The sequence below is a fragment of the Engraulis encrasicolus genome, chromosome 7 (assembly GCF_034702125.1).
Source record: "Engraulis encrasicolus isolate BLACKSEA-1 chromosome 7, IST_EnEncr_1.0, whole genome shotgun sequence".
NCBI classification, from domain to species: domain Eukaryota; kingdom Metazoa; phylum Chordata; class Actinopteri; order Clupeiformes; family Engraulidae; genus Engraulis; species Engraulis encrasicolus.
Window position 1 is genome coordinate 14028858 of NC_085863.1, and position 16858 is coordinate 14045715.

At 41.6% G+C, this 16858-nt stretch overlaps 2 protein-coding genes across 3 annotated transcripts in view; both read left to right on the forward strand.

Moving 5' to 3' along the window:
* The window catches only part of LOC134452491 (60 kDa lysophospholipase-like), a 34223-nt gene extending 25460 nt beyond the window's left edge, over positions 1-8763 (forward strand). The window contains exons 12-17 of one of the 2 annotated variants that reach the window (XM_063202899.1): positions 3567-3730; positions 4949-5035; positions 5669-5768; positions 6704-6769; positions 6891-6914; positions 7831-8763. In XM_063202899.1, coding sequence (XP_063058969.1) covers positions 3567-3730; positions 4949-5035; positions 5669-5768; positions 6704-6769; positions 6891-6914; positions 7831-7875 — 486 coding nt within the window. In that variant the 3' untranslated portion in view covers positions 7876-8763. The remainder of the gene's footprint in view (positions 1-3566; positions 3731-4948; positions 5036-5668; positions 5769-6703; positions 6770-6890; positions 6915-7830) is intronic. The other variant, XM_063202900.1, reaches the window with a different exon arrangement.
* Positions 8764-12620: 3857 nt separating this feature from the next.
* zdhhc22 (zinc finger DHHC-type palmitoyltransferase 22) lies at positions 12621-14986 on the forward strand. Its single transcript, XM_063204243.1, has 3 exons — positions 12621-13158; positions 14422-14696; positions 14927-14986. The coding sequence occupies exons 1-3, from the start codon at positions 12621-12623 to the stop codon at positions 14984-14986; spliced, it is 873 nt and encodes a 290-aa protein (XP_063060313.1).
* Positions 14987-16858: the final 1872 nt, after the last annotated feature.

The following is a 16858-nucleotide window of genomic DNA, read 5'->3' on the forward strand; positions in this document are numbered from 1 at the left end:
AAACTGTCAATCACCATATTTTTCTAACCTTTCCTTGCTATTTTTACATGATTATTAGAAATGAAAAGCAATACCGGTGGTATTTCAAACATGTGAAGTACTCTCTTCTTTTGCAAATCACTTGTAATGATGAACTATTTTGTGCTAGAGATTATGGCTATAACAGGCAGTGGCATAGTATACAGCCCACATGATTGATCCCGGCCCCTGATCACAGCCAGGAACAATAATGTGGCCCCCAGAGAAAAATGTTTGGGGACCCCTGGTGTAAGTGAATTGAATGAAGATTTTGATTTGACACCTTTCCTGTAATACACTGGCCATCAGGGAAATGATAGTGCCAATGCCTCTTCAAATACCACCAGAGAACTAAAATCTTACAATGTTGTTTTAAGTGAATTGTTTTTAAGGGGCAATGTTTTAACCTCTGATGCATTCCAACACATACACATGCATGCATGTTGCCTTAGTACTTTTGGGCAAATTCTATTTCAAGGTCAAAGGGTTTATAGGGTTGAAAAAACAAAGGTCTAAATCTTTGTATTTACTTGAGACACAGGTCGTGTGTTGTATTTGCACAATTAAGTTCCGGAATGAGGGCGTGTGGACGGACGCTGGCGCATTTTGGCTGCTGCTGCTCACTCTCTTCCACTTGCTTAAACCCACTATAACTTCTGACTATTTTTCACCTTTCTTGATGGATGAACAACTTGTCACTAATGCCTCGCTGTGGGTGAACTAGGATGTCTTTGTAAAATGTGTCTGTTTTGTTATTATGCTGTCAAGTGTCTTTGGGTGTCTAGAAAAGCACTACACAAAATCTATGTACCGCATTATGTAATTATTATTATTGTTACACATTTCTAGTGGAGCTGTGTTAAGCATAAGCTTTTGTGCACAAAATGAAAGAAGCATAAAGCTTTCAGAATTTTTTCTTCTTGATGCCCTCAACTAAGATGTGTACTATTGTTGCTTCTGAGGTGTCCAAGTTGAAACTGGCCTTCTTGTTGATCCATGTTCATTGACATATTATTTTTTTGTCATTCACATGTGTTATATGTCTTATGTGCATGTGTTATGTGTTTTAAATAAAATGAGTAGCTGTTATATTTTGAAATGACCTTGACCTTTGACCCCTAACAGAGACCTTGTTTGCATTCCAATATGCAGCCTTGCGTCCGCCACTTGTGTTTGTGTCCTCGCCCCGCCTCCCGGCCCCTCCTCCGTGGAGAAAACAATAATGTTTCCCAGCTGTCAGCCTAGCCACAACAACTTTTGGGGGACTGTTTTTCATTCACCATCACCGTTTGCAAATGAGAAAATGGCTTTAGAATTGAGCTTTTGCGAGATATTGAAATATAATGCTGTTGTCAGTGATGTCATCATGATGTATTACTTCCTGATACGAGGCCACAAGCTCAAGTGGAGGACGCAAGGTCGCATATTGCATATTGGAATAATAACCTAATAGCCAAATAATCAATAAAGGCTTTTTAATATTTTTGCACAAGAAAAGTGGCTCGGACTCCCTATTTAAAAAGATATTGTTTTTTCCCCAACACCAAAGAGCACCTTCAAGATTTTTTCTCAACAATTCCCTGAGCACTTCAGATTTTCTGTTCACTTCATCAACATCTCCCTCATGCTCAGAGAATGCAAATGCATGTTTAGTTTCCATTACATTATTATTATTGGACTGGGACTCGATTCAAATTTTTAATCAAATTAATCTATAGGCTTTGGAATTAGTTAATCGAATTACAGTTTTTCTCGATTTGCCTCCACACAAGTTCTGGTACTTCACACACAATTCTCGGAACATCTCACCAATTTCCCAACTCCCCTAACCAATGTCTCTGAACACTAAGCACAATTCCTTCTTTACACTCACGTTTCAGTTTTAAAACACACTCTTTTCAAACCACTACACACAATTCTCTGGATTACACACAATTTTCATGAAGAAAATCCCTGCTTGTCGCATGGAACACACTGCCATTCAAAATACTAAAATCAACTGCCATACTATGTTCACTTCCTCATCACATGGGCAAACTCTCTTCATACCGGTTTACAATCTGAAATCATCACCCCATAAGGACACGCATTGCATGTGATGCAGTGAGAAAACACATTTGTTATACAAGAGATCACTTTTATGTGGTTGCCCAATATTTTACAATAAATTAGTGCATTTTTTTTAAATGTCAGAAAAATATGTAAAATATATTTTTTGCCACACATCTGTGTACTCTGAGTCTAAAAACAATATTTCAGTATTTTACTACAGAAAAATACCCTCTTTAGTAAGTAGAACCGTGAAGAAAATAAGTTTCTACTGTGTGTCAAGTTGAGTATAGAGTTTTACCTTGTGCATATTAGTGTTCAATGGTTCACATAAGAGTGTATTAAAATGACTGCTTGTGTGTTTCATTTGAGAACGAAATTAATTAGAAGAGAGTACATTGTTTTGAGACAAGACGTGCATTTTTCAGAGGTACTGTAGTGAGAAGTTTTGCCCACTGTGTGTGAGGTATGGAGATTTGTGTGTAGAGTTTTGAGAATTTGAGAACTGATGATGGAGATTTGTGTGTAGAGTTTTGAGAATTTGAGAATTGTGTGTGAGCAATCGAGAAAAACTGAAATCTCATTTAAATATCTGACTTGAGAACAGTGAAAAATATATTTTTTAACATGGATTTTGAATAATTACAATAAATAAGCTTCCTCTAAAAATATTATTCATTTTTAAAAGAAGGGAGAACTCTTCTCAATTTCAGTTGGCTGTTCACCATCAAGCGTAATACTGCCCTCCACTAGCCTAATCCAGAACTATGTAGCTATATTATACTGCGATTGTTTTTTTTAATCGTGTGATTAATTAATCGAAATCAACGCGTTAATGTCCCAGCCCTAATTATTATTATTATTATTAGATGTTTCTTGTGGAGCTGTTCAGCATTTCATGTGTTTTTTATGTGTTTTATGGAGTCTGTAATAAAGTTTTCAATTCAATGTATTGCATTTGTGCACGAAATGAAATAAGCATTTTGTGTTAAAGTTCAGTTCAGTTACATTTACTTGATTAGTGCCCGTAGGTAAACTGGTTTTGCAGTTTGAGAGAGATGGGTGCACTTCTTTTTAGGCCTTCATCTTCTTAATTTGTTTATTTTTGTCATTCCCATATTCACATGTAATATTTGTAATAAAATGAGGAGCTGTACATTTTAAAATGACCTTGACCTTTGACCCCTAACAGACCTTTTTTTAACCTCTTGGGATATTTGGGTTGGGTTGGGTTGGGTGGGGTGTGAGCGAGAGAGAGTAAGATGCCTGCCTTGGGCTGAATGTATGTAAGAGTGTGCTATATATGGTTAATATGCGTATGTTTAAGGATGTGTGTAATACCTGTGTGTAATGTCTTCTGTATTTATGTATGTACGTATGTATGCTACTTGATACCTTAATTTCCCCCTGGGATCAATAAAAGACACTCAACTCTACTCTCTCTACTATCTTCCTTTTGTATCATCAGATTTTGCTTTGTGTTTGCCTGCCTGTTACAGGGCAGCAGTTTGAGCATGGAGGACTATGACGGGCGGACCCCGCTGCACATCGCCTCGTGCGAGGGTCACCTGAAGGTGGTGGAGTATCTGCTGAGTCAAGGGGCCACCGTCTACGCCAAAGACCGCTATGGCGACACGCCATTGCGCAATGCTGTGCGCTTCAGGTAATTTTTCGACACAGTTAAACCAAAAATACTGAATCCGAGCAAGATATCGCAAAACACGGCCACTCAATGCAAAAGCGTGAGTTGGGTCTCCTAAGGGGGCGTTGTCCCCTACTTCTTCTCTTCTTGAGGTGTTTGCGCAAGACGTATGCTACCGCCATCTACAGTGCTAAGGGGACTTCATTGATTCTCAACCTCAGGACTCCGAAGGTCTCCTAACCGAAGGTCTCCTAAAGGGGCGTTCACCCAACATAAAGTGGATACCGGAAAAGAAACAAAATGACGCTTCTTGTTAGATCCACCTTCTTTGGTTAAACCTTCTTTAGTTTTGTAAATTAGTTGCCATTTGGGCATCTGCCAACATTCACTTGACGTATGCTGTAGGCTTTACAATTAAAGAAGGGCCATAATAAAACCAAGTGGTACAGTCAGTACAGTGGTACGATTTGTACCTACTTACTTATAATTAGCCTGGCGAGTCGACTGGTGCCATCTACTGGCTCCGGTCAATTTCATTTCACTCAACCATCTTAATAAGGTTTCTTCAAAGTTATTGGGACCCTGCTGATAGGGACTCTTACTTTGAAGGCCCGTGGAGCTGTTGAGGTTTTACAGAGAGGTGTGACATTGTCAGCCTGCTGACTCTTGAGCGAGCTGGGAGCAGCGGGTTCTCGTTGGGGAGACTGATACAGTTGAGAGCCTGGGCATTTCTCAAAACTCTAGTGCGCGCACCTCCAAGTGTATCAGTCTAATTTGTGTTTGAATACTCTTTGGTGAAATCTGCGGAGTATCCAATCACTGGGCGTGACTAGTAAAGAGTATCCAATCACTGGGCGTGACTAATTAGGCTGATACACTTGGAAGTGTGCGCAGTAGAGTTTTGAGAAATGCCCCCTCCTTATTGACTTGCGTAGTGCAGCCAGGGTGCTCTCGACCCCTCGGACCCCCACTGGAGCAGCCTGCCTCACCCAGGGACATTGGGACTTTTAATGACGGTCATTTCTGAACTGAACTGTCGAGCTATCTTACATGAGCTGGTTGCTCACCTGAGGAGACCAACAAGACAGCTAGTTGGGATAGCTAGTTGAATTCTCCCATTTCTGTGTGTGTTGTGGTGAATTATAGTTTAATTGTTGTATGGTAATGTTAAATGGTGTGGCCTGGTGTGTCAGGCTACTAATTAACAGCCACTCCCATCCTCTCTTCTGTACTCCTCAGACGCAAAGATGTTGTGAAACTTCTGAGGAAAACTGGCGCGCATCTGTCCCCTAGTGAGATTGAGGACGCAGGAACAGAGATGTGCAGGTTTGTAAAGCATTAAACCATATATAATGCAATGATACTCAAAAACTATTGACCCTATTTTATTTCAGGGGAAGTTGTGTGTTAGAAGAAAGCAGAGAATGCATACGGTACATCAGTGGCACAGGTCCTGGACAAAACAAAATAACTGAAGTAAATGATACATGTCCGCAACACTGTTAAAGGGGTATGCCACTATTTTGGGGCTTAATACAGTTAAAATCGTTGGCCAGGGTTTATAAAGTGGTAAAGTGTTTTATTTTTCATGTAAGCCGTTCTCTTGCTTTAAGACAAGTTAAGAGGGAGCATGTCGCTAAGCTAGTGAAAGTCAATGCATCCGTGTAGCATGCTACATGCTACAGTGAGCCATTGACTTTCACTAGCTTAGCTACATACTCCCTCTTTTAACTTGTCTTAAAGCAAGACAACGGCTTATCAAAATAGTGGCATACCCCTTTAATGCTCCCAGTTGCAGGTAAGGTGCAGTCACATGGTGCAGCTCCATAGGTGCTGTGTGTGGGACCAAAGTGGGACCATTTGCACACATACATTTGTAATGTGTAATGCAATATAATAACACAGTAGACACGAATGGCTTATTACTGTACCTTTCCGTCTGTGTTTTTCCCTCTACAGTTATGCAGCCCAATCGGACATTGAGGGGCTGGAGATATGGGCTCTGGCTGGTGTGGACCTCAACCTGCCAGGCTACGATGATAAGACCCCTCTTGAAGTGGTACGTTTATCAGACTTTGATTAAAAAGAATAATTTAATCAAAGCCTTGAGGGACATTTCAGTCATGGGTCAGTGGTGGGTTAGGGTGTCAGGTTTGTACCTTGAGGGTTGCCTGTTCGACTCCCGACCCACCAAAGAAATCCCTGTTTTCGTCCAATTTGCTAAGTCAGTCGCCATACCGCCTTCTGAGATAAAATCTCTTACCATGCAGTCCTCTGTAGGAGCAGTAAGAAATGAAGCCTGTTCCTGCTACAGATCTCACAGCTTTTTCGGGATGACATTGAGAATAGTAATGGATGTTACCCTGATAAGCCAGCCTAAATGTGAGATTGGATGTGTAATTTAGTCTGGCCCCAATGAATAGTACATCCGATTGTTGATGAGAACAACTCGTTGTCTTTCAAACCGTACCTGTGCCTATAGGCCGGCGCTCTAACCAATCAGCACAATCTTTCTCGTTGATGTGCTTTCCCAACGTTGCGAGCTTCATCATCATTCCCTCAAAACCCTGCCCGCTTTGATTCAAAAGAAATCTCTGCGTTGTGATTGGTTTGCCAGATTCTTGGCAAGCCTGGCAGACCACTAAAACGATACGAGGCCAGACCCACTCGAGCAAAAAAAAAAAATTGGCGACCAGCGGGTTGCGCTGGTTTACTAGGCTAAATGGATGTAACATTTTGTTTTCTTTTTTGTGATTAACATTTTTATTCATTTCAATTTTGTAAAACATACAAGGTACACAATTACATAAAACAGCACACATTCTCAAACAGACAAAGACAAAATGATACAGTAATAATAATAATAAAAACAACAAGAGTAAAGCTAATAAAAATAAATAAATAAAATAAGACATTGCAACATAAAACAACATACAAAAGGGGGGGCCGCACTAGAGAGTAACATTTTGTTTTCCATATGTTCTCTCTCGTCAGGCATTAGCAGCTGGGAACCAGGAAGTCGTTGATTTTTTCAGTCAACTTGAATACCTCACGCCTCAGGTAAGACGGCCAGGCACTGAGGCAGACATCATAACTACCTTTTTAATTTAATACACATTACACTAACAAAAGTATGCCAAGTTAACATTTGACAACAAGTAACTGTGAGCTTCTTTTTCAGCTACTTGAGTACCTCAAGTATCAGGTAACATGGACATGCAAACGGTTGAATGCTATACTAACATGAGTTTGATAAATTAACCTGTAAGACAATGGGGAAATAACCCTGTATCCTGGACACATGACTAACATAACAGTTGTACCAATGTACTGATGATGCCAGTGTCTGCGTCAGAGCTTTTTTCCAGTCGGATGTTATGTTGCCTGCAACGCATGCCTGCTGCCTTCATCTTTATTGATGGCACAAGAGTTCAGTCAGAGAGAGTAGAGAGAGAGAGGTTCCATTGGCCCATTGTTTCCGGGTTCTATTATTGCAAGGGGGAGGGGGGTGAAATCCCCCTTTAGGCAGACCTAGGCAGACCTAAGGACTGTTCTATTCAATGCTAGGACTATTATGACACGTCCCTTTAGGCAGACCGGAACCTGGTCATGTTAGGTGCCCGTAACCTATTACATTGGCATATATCTATATAATTAAAGAATCTCTGGTTCAGTCCCACTTCCCACCACAGCAGAAAGTGGAATGTTAAATAAAGGGCACATTACATGTTACTGTACATGTTCAATTTACCAGCCTTTGGATTGATGAAATGACTGTTTCATGCTGTCTATCTGTCTGTTTGTCTGTCTTTCTGTGCTGTCTGCCTGCCTGTCTGTTCTTTTCAAAATGTAGAGTAGAGTAGAGTAGAGTACTTTTATTAACCCCGAAGGAAATTAAGGTGTCTGTCAGTTTACATAAATACACAAATACAAAACATACACAAAGACATTATACACATAAATGAACATTACAGTAAAAGTATAGCACACTCTTGAGTACCACTACACATGTGCTCTCTCTCTCACACACACAACAAGCTCCAGGGAATTCAGGTATTGTTGCATTCAGTGTTGGTCGACAAATGACAATGGAATTAAGGTGTGGTTTCTGGCATTCACAGGATGAAGACTGCCTTGAGTTCACCGCCAGGACCGACAGGTCATGAGGTCTCCTTCTCTCTTCTGGTCCTCTTCTCACCGCCCCGTCCAAAAGCACTGGTGTCTTCCTCCCGTCCCAATGCCTGCTGTCCGCACAATCCGATTTAAAAAGCTTTATTGTCTAAAACAGTATGTTGCCATATTAGAGATCAATGTTAGTTATCTACACCAAGTCATCCTACTCTACTCCATCCAAAAGGCAGGCAGAATGTGAGCAGCTATGGTCATTCAATACAAGATGTTACATGAATGTAGCAACACTAAATATGTATGCATAAGCAACCAACTTGCTGTGTGTGCAAGTGTGTGTGTACATAACAGTCAAACATAATCATTCTACAAATGTAAAACAGCCGTCCTGCATTATGTTTTTTGTATGTCCAAAAATGGTTCAAAGATGTGGTGGTGGTATGATGTTCCATGTCCTATGCTTAGTGGCTCTGCACAAACATTTGTTGATGTCATGTTTGCCACTGACTTGATTATATTTCAGAAATGCAAATTTAAATTATCAAAAGTGTTATTGTTTTTTAATCGTCGTATCTGATGCTCAGAGAAGCTGCCAAGTTTGGTTCTTGGTTGAATGTGAAATGTATCCATCTCTTGCTGCACTTGATTTACCTTTTTAAGTATCCATCTGTTGTGTAGGAACCATTGATGCTGTGTTACATATGATGTCGGTGTGTTAGGATGCTGTTTTTTTTTTTTTTTGGTGACTTGCGGGTATCATACCCACATTGGTTTTATGTTAAAAAAAACAAAAAAAACACTGGTTTTAAAACAAACGTTTTTTTGTTCAGTATTAGTATATTTGTAGAACATTTTCTTCATCAGTGAGGCAATACAGCCTGTCTGAGGGGTTGAGTAAAGTCTAAATAAATAAAATGTTAAATATTTGGAAATAAATGTGTGTGGAAACTAATTTTTATACAATACCTAACCTTATACTTTAAAAACTGTGACATGACCCCATTGAACTGTATTACATCATGGGTGATCAAGCAGGGAAAAGGTAAGGCATTTAAACTGTGACGTGACCTCAGATTACACACCTCCCTTGGATCTCATCATAAGCACCCCAACACCCCCTTGATGAGCCTCCTCATGAGCCTGCCAAGGTCACCCTTGGTATTTAAACATAATTTGTAACTAACTGACTCCCCACCCCCACCCAGCTATGTTCTTCTCAATGCCCCCCAAGGGCTCCCTATCGCCCAGAGTCAAAAATAGTCCACGAATAGTGGAATATCTCAGTCTGTCCCATGTTCAGTACTAGACTTTGCAAAGCTCTCTAACTGTAGGCCTACACATCACTGGTGGTGCGCGCCGGTAGCCTACTCTCAGCACACCGTCTCTTAGCAACGGGTGCTAGGAGCGAGGAGGAGGAGGCAGATGCAATGACACGTATGGGTACCATTGTGGACGGCTGATGTAGAAAGCATCCGTGCGCTCGTGCCGAAGACCTGCGTTTGGGCTCCAAATAACTGATTTCAATGCGGCGATGGACGTCGACGGAGCGACACCACGAGCGGTATGTGTTTCAGAGGGTACAGCGGGCTTATGCAAGGTTATGTTACTATCAGTTTCTAATGCTAATGTCGGCAGCATCAACAGGCTATTAGATTACGATTCTATTGTTGGTCTGAGGTTACCTCAGATCTAACATAATGACCCATTTCATACTGAGGCAGGTCACCTTTTTCAAGCAAAGTTAAAAGAAATAGAAGAAAACTCGTGTTTTCATGAAATTTTGAACGGCAGCCTTATGATGCTTACCGAGGGTGTCTCATCATGAGTGGTAGGGAAATATCCAGACTAATTGATTGGAGCGTCTACAGGCGACCAATCGGCTTTCAGAAGAAAATCCTATTTGTGCAGTTAACCAAATTATTCTTATTAACGCAAGTCTAGAGATTTTGAGACGTCAATTCATTACCTGCCATGTGCATAAAGCCAGTGTTTTAGGCTCTGCTTTTAAATAGCCTAGAGTTCTACTGCCAGATGTGTATCTTTCATATTGCCTACTTTCTATGCATGCCAGCCAATAAAGTAAGCTCAGCAGAGTTTAAAACATTAATGGCCTGCACATGTATTTATGCATCTATGTTAGTATTATCCATTTTTCATGAGCAAAGGTTCTTTTAAAAAAAAATCTTTTGACAAGCCCCATGGGCAGATCTCAGTAGAAGTGAGAGGCAGATCTCATGTGTGCAAAGTGTAATTAGCTTTAACTGGGCTCACGATTTGTGTTTTTATTTGTGAAGGAGTTTAAACCAATCAGAGGACCTGCCATCTCCAGGTGAAATTTCACAACTCGGAGAACAAATAATGTGGAGTGGAAGGTCTGCATTGCTACAGGTAATGATATTGATGACAAGCAATGGATAAATAAAAAAAGATAAACATAATTACAGTTCATGTGAACAAATATCTATCTCTCTCTCTCTCTCTCTCTCTCTCTCTCTCTCTCTCTATATATATATATATAGAGAGAGAGAGAGAGAGAGAGAGAGAGAGAGAGAGAGAGAGAGAGAGAAAGAGTGTCAGGGCTCTAAATTATCAGCTGCCAACCAGCCAAATGCTGATGGAATTTCTGTTGACCCATTTGTGAGTATGTGTTTGGTTAGTGAGAGTGAGTAACATCTAGCAGCCATATTGGCTGGTGATGTTGATTTAGAGCCCTGTATACAGTACATATTGACGCTGCTGAAAAAAAAATAATTGAAAAACTAAAAGTTCTGGCATTCCAGAACTTTCCGGACATAACTACAGCTTTGAATGACACACAACATGTATCCAATGACAGCACGAAGACCAAATGGACACACATGGATCACAGAGGATACCCACATGAGAAGTTAGACCAACCTCTTATATTGCAGGTGAGTAGACCTACTGTACTTACTCACCAACCGAAGTACACTGAATGGCACACTAGATGGCAGCATCCTCAGCTTCTGGCCTTGAGGCCTTTCTTGTTCCAATGGCAGCATATACAGTAGACCCCTGTACTGTTTCATGTACCGCATGTTTGTAAAGAAGCAAGCGAGGTGTTTTTTTCTGAAATAAGAAAATAGATGGTCACCATAACTGAAGATATGAAGACACGGGCACGGGCATTCCTGATGGTGTCCTCAGTTCACTCTGTATGTTTAATTTCTTGTAACCACAAACCATCTCCTATGCTTCTGGAACAGCCTATTGCCCCTCTCAATAGCGTAACAAGTTTACTTTTTTCTGTGTTTTTTTGTGTGTGTGTGTTTGAGTCAACAATGTGCGCGCAGTCAGTGATGTCGTAACTTCTAAAGGGGTCAATAGGGCACTAGGCTTGCGCGCCATCCTACATACTTCCGCCAAAGGATTGGCTCCACTACTAGTCTGGCCCCTGTTTTCTGTGGAGCGATGTTGAGCACTAGGATTTGGCCGGCCAACCCTCCCCAGGAAACAGCCAATAAGCGAAGAGACAGGGTGGTGGGGTCGAAAGGGGGAGGACACTCGTGACGATACAGTAAACGCCTGCGCTATGTTGTTGTTGAGTAACTGTCGCCGATTAGGTCAGAGCTATCCAATCATTTCAAACCAGAACTGAGTGCCAACTTCCTGCTTCCTGTAATCGCTTCAGATGAAACAACCCCCAGACCATGAATACGAAATGAAATGGTAGTATTATGGGATGGTCAGGAGCAGGCTTATAGGGCACACCAGAGCCATGGAATTCAGGGGTGAATTTCTCAAAACCAAAGTTGCTTACTACATTAGCTACTTCGTTGCTTTCAATGCATTTTCCCATTGGCAACTACCGAAGTTGCTAACAGGCTAACAACTTCCCTTTTGAGAAACTCACCCCAGAGTTGTGACAACCGGGGTAGGCCTACAGGAAGTCGGTTGGTGATTCACGTAGATTCAAATAATTCGAGGCGGTGGCTTTCTCTTTGCTAGAGACTACCAGAAAACCACTACGGAACAAGCAAAGATGGTTTTAATTGAAATGAATTACATTTACCTTTACCTTACTTTGCAGTCACTTCCTGGAACTATTTTGGAACTATGTCAATGGCGATCTGTGTGTCAAAGGCTCAGTGAGCTGCCATCTTTGTTCACTAATAGATGCCTAATGACTGCCTTTATAAGTGACTTATAAGACATGTGTTAAGGGTCTACTAGGTCCTTGTTATGATTGTATCACTAATAATGACTTGATTGACTGTGAACAAGAAATTTGTGAAATTTGCTTTACACATGTCTTATATGTCACTCATACATACGTACAGTTAGGCGTGTATTAGGAGTTAACATATGAGCCTTAAGTGTAATCTGAAGTTTTTGCCTTCACACACTTTACACGTAATATTACGTTATACATTCCGTGACATCTATTGAAAGCGACGCTGTAAGAGGGCATACAGTATGTACGTACATTCGCACATACAAAGATACAAAGTGTGGTTGAATACAGAGTACAGCAGTAGTGTAAAATGTGCAAAATTATTATTATTATTATTATTATTATTATTATTATTATTATTAGGACTCTGATGAAGACGCATATTGAAACGTTAGTCTTACTGCACTGAAAAAATAAACAGAAAATAGACATCCTTGTGGCACCAGATTCTTTTTCCTTTGTACATGTAATTTAGTCCTGCTCTGGTTGCACCGGATTGTTAATTTAGTTTAGAAGCGTGAAGTGCGTATCTCCTTTGTTTTATTATTATTATGATTATGTGTTTGTTTGTTTGTGAATGCTGCAGGTATGGTGATGCGTATGCTGCAGCTGCGGCTGCTGAACGTGGTGGCTCCGGCCTACTTCTACGCAGCCACCGCCATCACTATCGGCCTTCACCTGGCCCTATTCATCCCCGCCATCTTCCACACCCCCGGCGTCCTCATACACACATGCCTCTTCCTCTTCATGATGCTCAACGCCCTGGGCAACTACGTCATGACTATATGGTACCCGTCGGAGACCACCGACGACGAAACAACTGTGCAGCAGACACTGTGCACCTTTGACTGCATGGACGCCTACTACCTCCACAACAACCACCACTTCTGCAAGCTGTGCAAGAAGGTGATTCTGAGGCGGGATCACCACTGTTTCTTCACGGGGAACTGTATAGGCAACAGCAACATGCGTTACTTCATCATGTTCTGCGTTTACACCTCCTCCATCTGCTTGTACTCGCTGGTTCTGGGGGTGGCGTACCTCACGATGGAGTACTCGCTCTCCTTTGAGAACCCGCTGACGTTCCTTACGCTGCTCCCCCTCTACACTGGATACTTCTTCGTAGGTGAGTTGGAGAGAGCTTGCGGCATTCTATCAGGAATAATCTCTTTCAGCTTTCCCTTCTGAAGTCTAACTGTAATCTTACCAGTTGCTAGCTAAATAACACTTAAGTGTTAACTGATGTGCAGGCAAAACCTAATTCCAGTGCGTATATTGACTTATGTTCTGCTTATATATGTCCCTATATACAGTATACAGTGCTTATATATCATACTTCCAGACAAGGCACATTTTGTGGCCTGGTCCTTTTACAATGCTGTGCACGAATATATGTCATTAATTTCTCATGAACGCAACTCTCTGAATTAATTATAAATACTCCTGGTTTTGAAAGTAGAGGCTGGAGCTCACGGCAGCATTGCTTTGAAGTTTTTATTATGTGCAAACACTGACTAACGTTTTGGTGTTGCTACACCTTCTTCAGAGTCCAAAGAAGACGTACAGTAGCAACACTGAAACGTTAGTCGGGTATTTGCACATAATAAAAACTTAGAAAAACAAAGTGGCAGTGTGCTCCATTCTCTACTGAGAAGAACTGATGTTCGTCCCACTGTGGTGCACCTGCAAGCTGAGACACGTAGAGTCCCTAACAGAACTATTCCTGGCTTTGTCTTTTTCCCCCACGTGTTAGGCCTGATCCCCAGCCTGCAGTTCCTGACTTATATATCATACTTCCAGGCAAAGCACATTTTGTGACCTGGTCCTTTTACAAAGCTGTGCACGAATATATTTGTCATTAATTTCTCATGAACACGACTCTCTGAATGAATTATAAATACTCCTGGCTTTGTCTTTTTCTCCACATGTGCTCACTGGTTAGGCCTGATTTAATAAATACTGCTGACTTTATCTTCTTTTCCCATACGTGTGCTGGTTAGGCCTGATCTAATAACTAGAGATGCACAGGATCCAAGATCCGGTTCCGGCAGGATAATATATTTTTCACAGGATCCGGATCCGGTTCCAGGATCCGGTAGCCGAGGCTTTTCAGTCAAAATAGTTTGAGACAACGTGATAAAAAGGGCCCACGTGTGTGAGTAAGCTATGTGTTTCAACCCTTTCGTAGGATCCGGTATCCGGTTCCGGATCCGGCAGGATCTTAAGCAGTGGATCCGGTATCCGGCAGGATCCTAAAAATCAGGATCCGGGGCATCTCTAGTAATAAATACTGCTGGCTTTGTCTTTTTTCCCATACGTGTGCTGGTTAGGCCTGATCTAATAAATACTGCTGGCTTTGTCTTTTTTTCCCCATACGTGTGCTGGTTAGGCCTGATCCCCGGGCTGCAGTTCCTGCTGGTGCTGATGCTGTACGTGTGGCTGGGCATCGGGCTGGTGTGCGCCGGCTTCTGCTGCCAGCAGGTTCTGCTGGTGGCGCGCGGCCAGACATGGTGCCACCTGCAGAAGAGGGGACGCCTGGGCAAGAGCCGCGGCGAGTGGCGCGACAACCTGAGAGACGTGTTCGGCTCCCAGTGGGCCCTGGGGCTGTTGCTGCCCGTGCACACGGTCAAGGCTGCTGATGCTGCTCTGCCCGACAAAGGCAAAGTGCAGTAACTACGGCAACAATGAAACTGGAAAAAATGCCTTCAGAGCCTTGGTATTTGGTTGGATATTGTAGTTAATACCAAAGTTTGACAAAGCAGTATCTCTAAAACTAGACACATTTGGACCCTAGATCCTTGTCAAAAGATAAAAGAGGTGGTATGAAGACCATTTGCAGTGAGTCTTAACAAAATTTTGACAAAATGTGTAGTTACTGCTCTGTTCCTTTGTAGGGCAGCGCTGCTATCAACACGGGAGACGACAAAAACCAGAAGATTGACTGTGTGAGATAATAGGGAAATGGTCGGCAAAGGACCTGAGCCGAACTCAAACCCGGGTCGCCGGCATAGCAGCCCAGTGCCCTTAGAGACACGGCAGGGCCCTGGCTATTCTGATTATGAAGTTTATTCGAACGTCTAGTCTGGCCACGCTTCAGTCATATGTCATTCTTCTTAGAGGGCATTCTTGCTACCTGCGTTTATCAAGTGCTCTCTGTATTGTATGCTACTGGTCGTAGCGTTTATCAAGTGCTCTATGTACAGTGTGGTGTGCTACTGGTCGAAGCTAGCCTGGGAAAATTCCCATGCTGCCTTGTGTACTCATTCAGAAGGACAGAATAGAAATCCTGGATCCCAGCCACTGAACAGGGAGGTAGGACAAGACATATTATTAAACAAGGGCAGGTTTATATTTTGTTTACAGAACCACCATGTTGACAGTCAATGTGAACCTAACTTTCCATCAAGCTATAGATTGTATTTTGATTAGTTTAGATTGACCTACCCTACGAGAAAATGAATAGATGGTCCCCATCTCTCCTGTGGTGTAGGCTGGTGATAACCAGGCTAGGTCGATGGTACAATAAATCACCAATAAATCACCACTCTTTCCTTTGGCTTACAGTAGAAGCAGGCCCAATGGCAGTACGTCTATACATTGAACACGGCACTTTTTATTACGATAGTTTTGGGCCTTTCATGCCTTTAGTTTAGGATAGAACAGTGCTAGAGTGTGACAAGAAGCGAGTGGGAGAGAGAGAGAAAAGGTACGGATCGTCAAAGGACCTTGAACCCTGGTCGCGATCGTAATGCTATGGCGTCTCAGCTCAATTAGCCCATGGACATGCCACTCTTAAGTCATTCAGACTGACTGTTCTTTCACATACATGTAGGCCTGTAGAATTCATCAGCAATCTGAACAATATTTGAGGAGCTTTGTTGCAAAATGGCATATATCCATTTTGGAACATTTTGGGGAAATTGAAATTTTTGAATTAGGCATTCCATCGCAAAATACATTTTGTATAGGTTTTTAAAAGTATGTTATAAAAATATTTGAATTCACACCTAGCCTAGATGATGGGGCTACTGAACAGTCATTTCCAATACTAAAATGCAAAAGTGGATATGCCATTTTGCAACAAAACTTTTCATTTGTTAAGCAGGATGGAACAGGGGTCAGAACAGGTGTGGGGTTCCTTGAGCTTCCATGGCCCAGAAGTCTGTAATATTGTTTAGATTGGGGCCCATAGTTTCTAGAGTTGTTACCTGCGCCAATTTAATGCAGACAATTTTTTTTTTAAATTCTACAAATACATTATGAGCTTTTGTCACCGTATTGCAACTTATCTGTTTTGCCTTTTAAAACACATTCAGTTGACAACTATTTATACAGTATCTTGTTAGCAAGACTTTTGTAAGAGTTTGTCTGTAAGCAATTCTCTTTACATTTTTTTTCCTGTGTGTATTGATTTCCGGTGACAAAGAAAATACAAAGTATTTGCATAAGAATAAAAATGTGGAAGAAAAGCAATCACCCTGCTTCTCATCCTGTAGGGGTTGGCTGATTTTAGTATTTAAAAAAAAAAGCAACATAAGTACTACAACCATAAAGTGATGTTTGCAAAATCCTTTCTGTGAACTGAGTTGTAAGAGGGCTGTCTCTCGTCTTCTCTTCTGTAGGCATAGTTCAGACAATATCCCTCCCAACCTGTAGGCTGATTTTGCACACTTAAAGGAAAAATGTCCTCGAGTGTTCTGACTGTCAAGGCTTCGTTGTTTAGGCTATTTACATTCCTCAAAATACAGCTTCACATTGCAACTTTTGCCTTAACTTCCTCTACAGTCTCATAGGTTCCGTGTTGGTCCCTCCTGTGACCCCTGTTA

What these genes read in the sequence shown, in the direction of transcription:
- zdhhc22 (XM_063204243.1), top strand. Translation starts at nt 12,621, where the DNA reads ATGGTGATGCGTATGCTGCAGCTGCGGCTGCTGAACGTGGTGGCTCCG. An exon ending in CACTGGATACTTCTTCGTAG is followed by an intron (nt 13,159 to 14,421) that starts GTGAGTTGGAGA and finishes TGTGCTGGTTAG; the next exon opens with GCCTGATCCCCGGGCTGCAG. An exon ending in CTCTGCCCGACAAAGGCAAA is followed by an intron (nt 14,697 to 14,926) that starts GTGCAGTAACTA and finishes GTTCCTTTGTAG; the next exon opens with GGCAGCGCTGCTATCAACAC.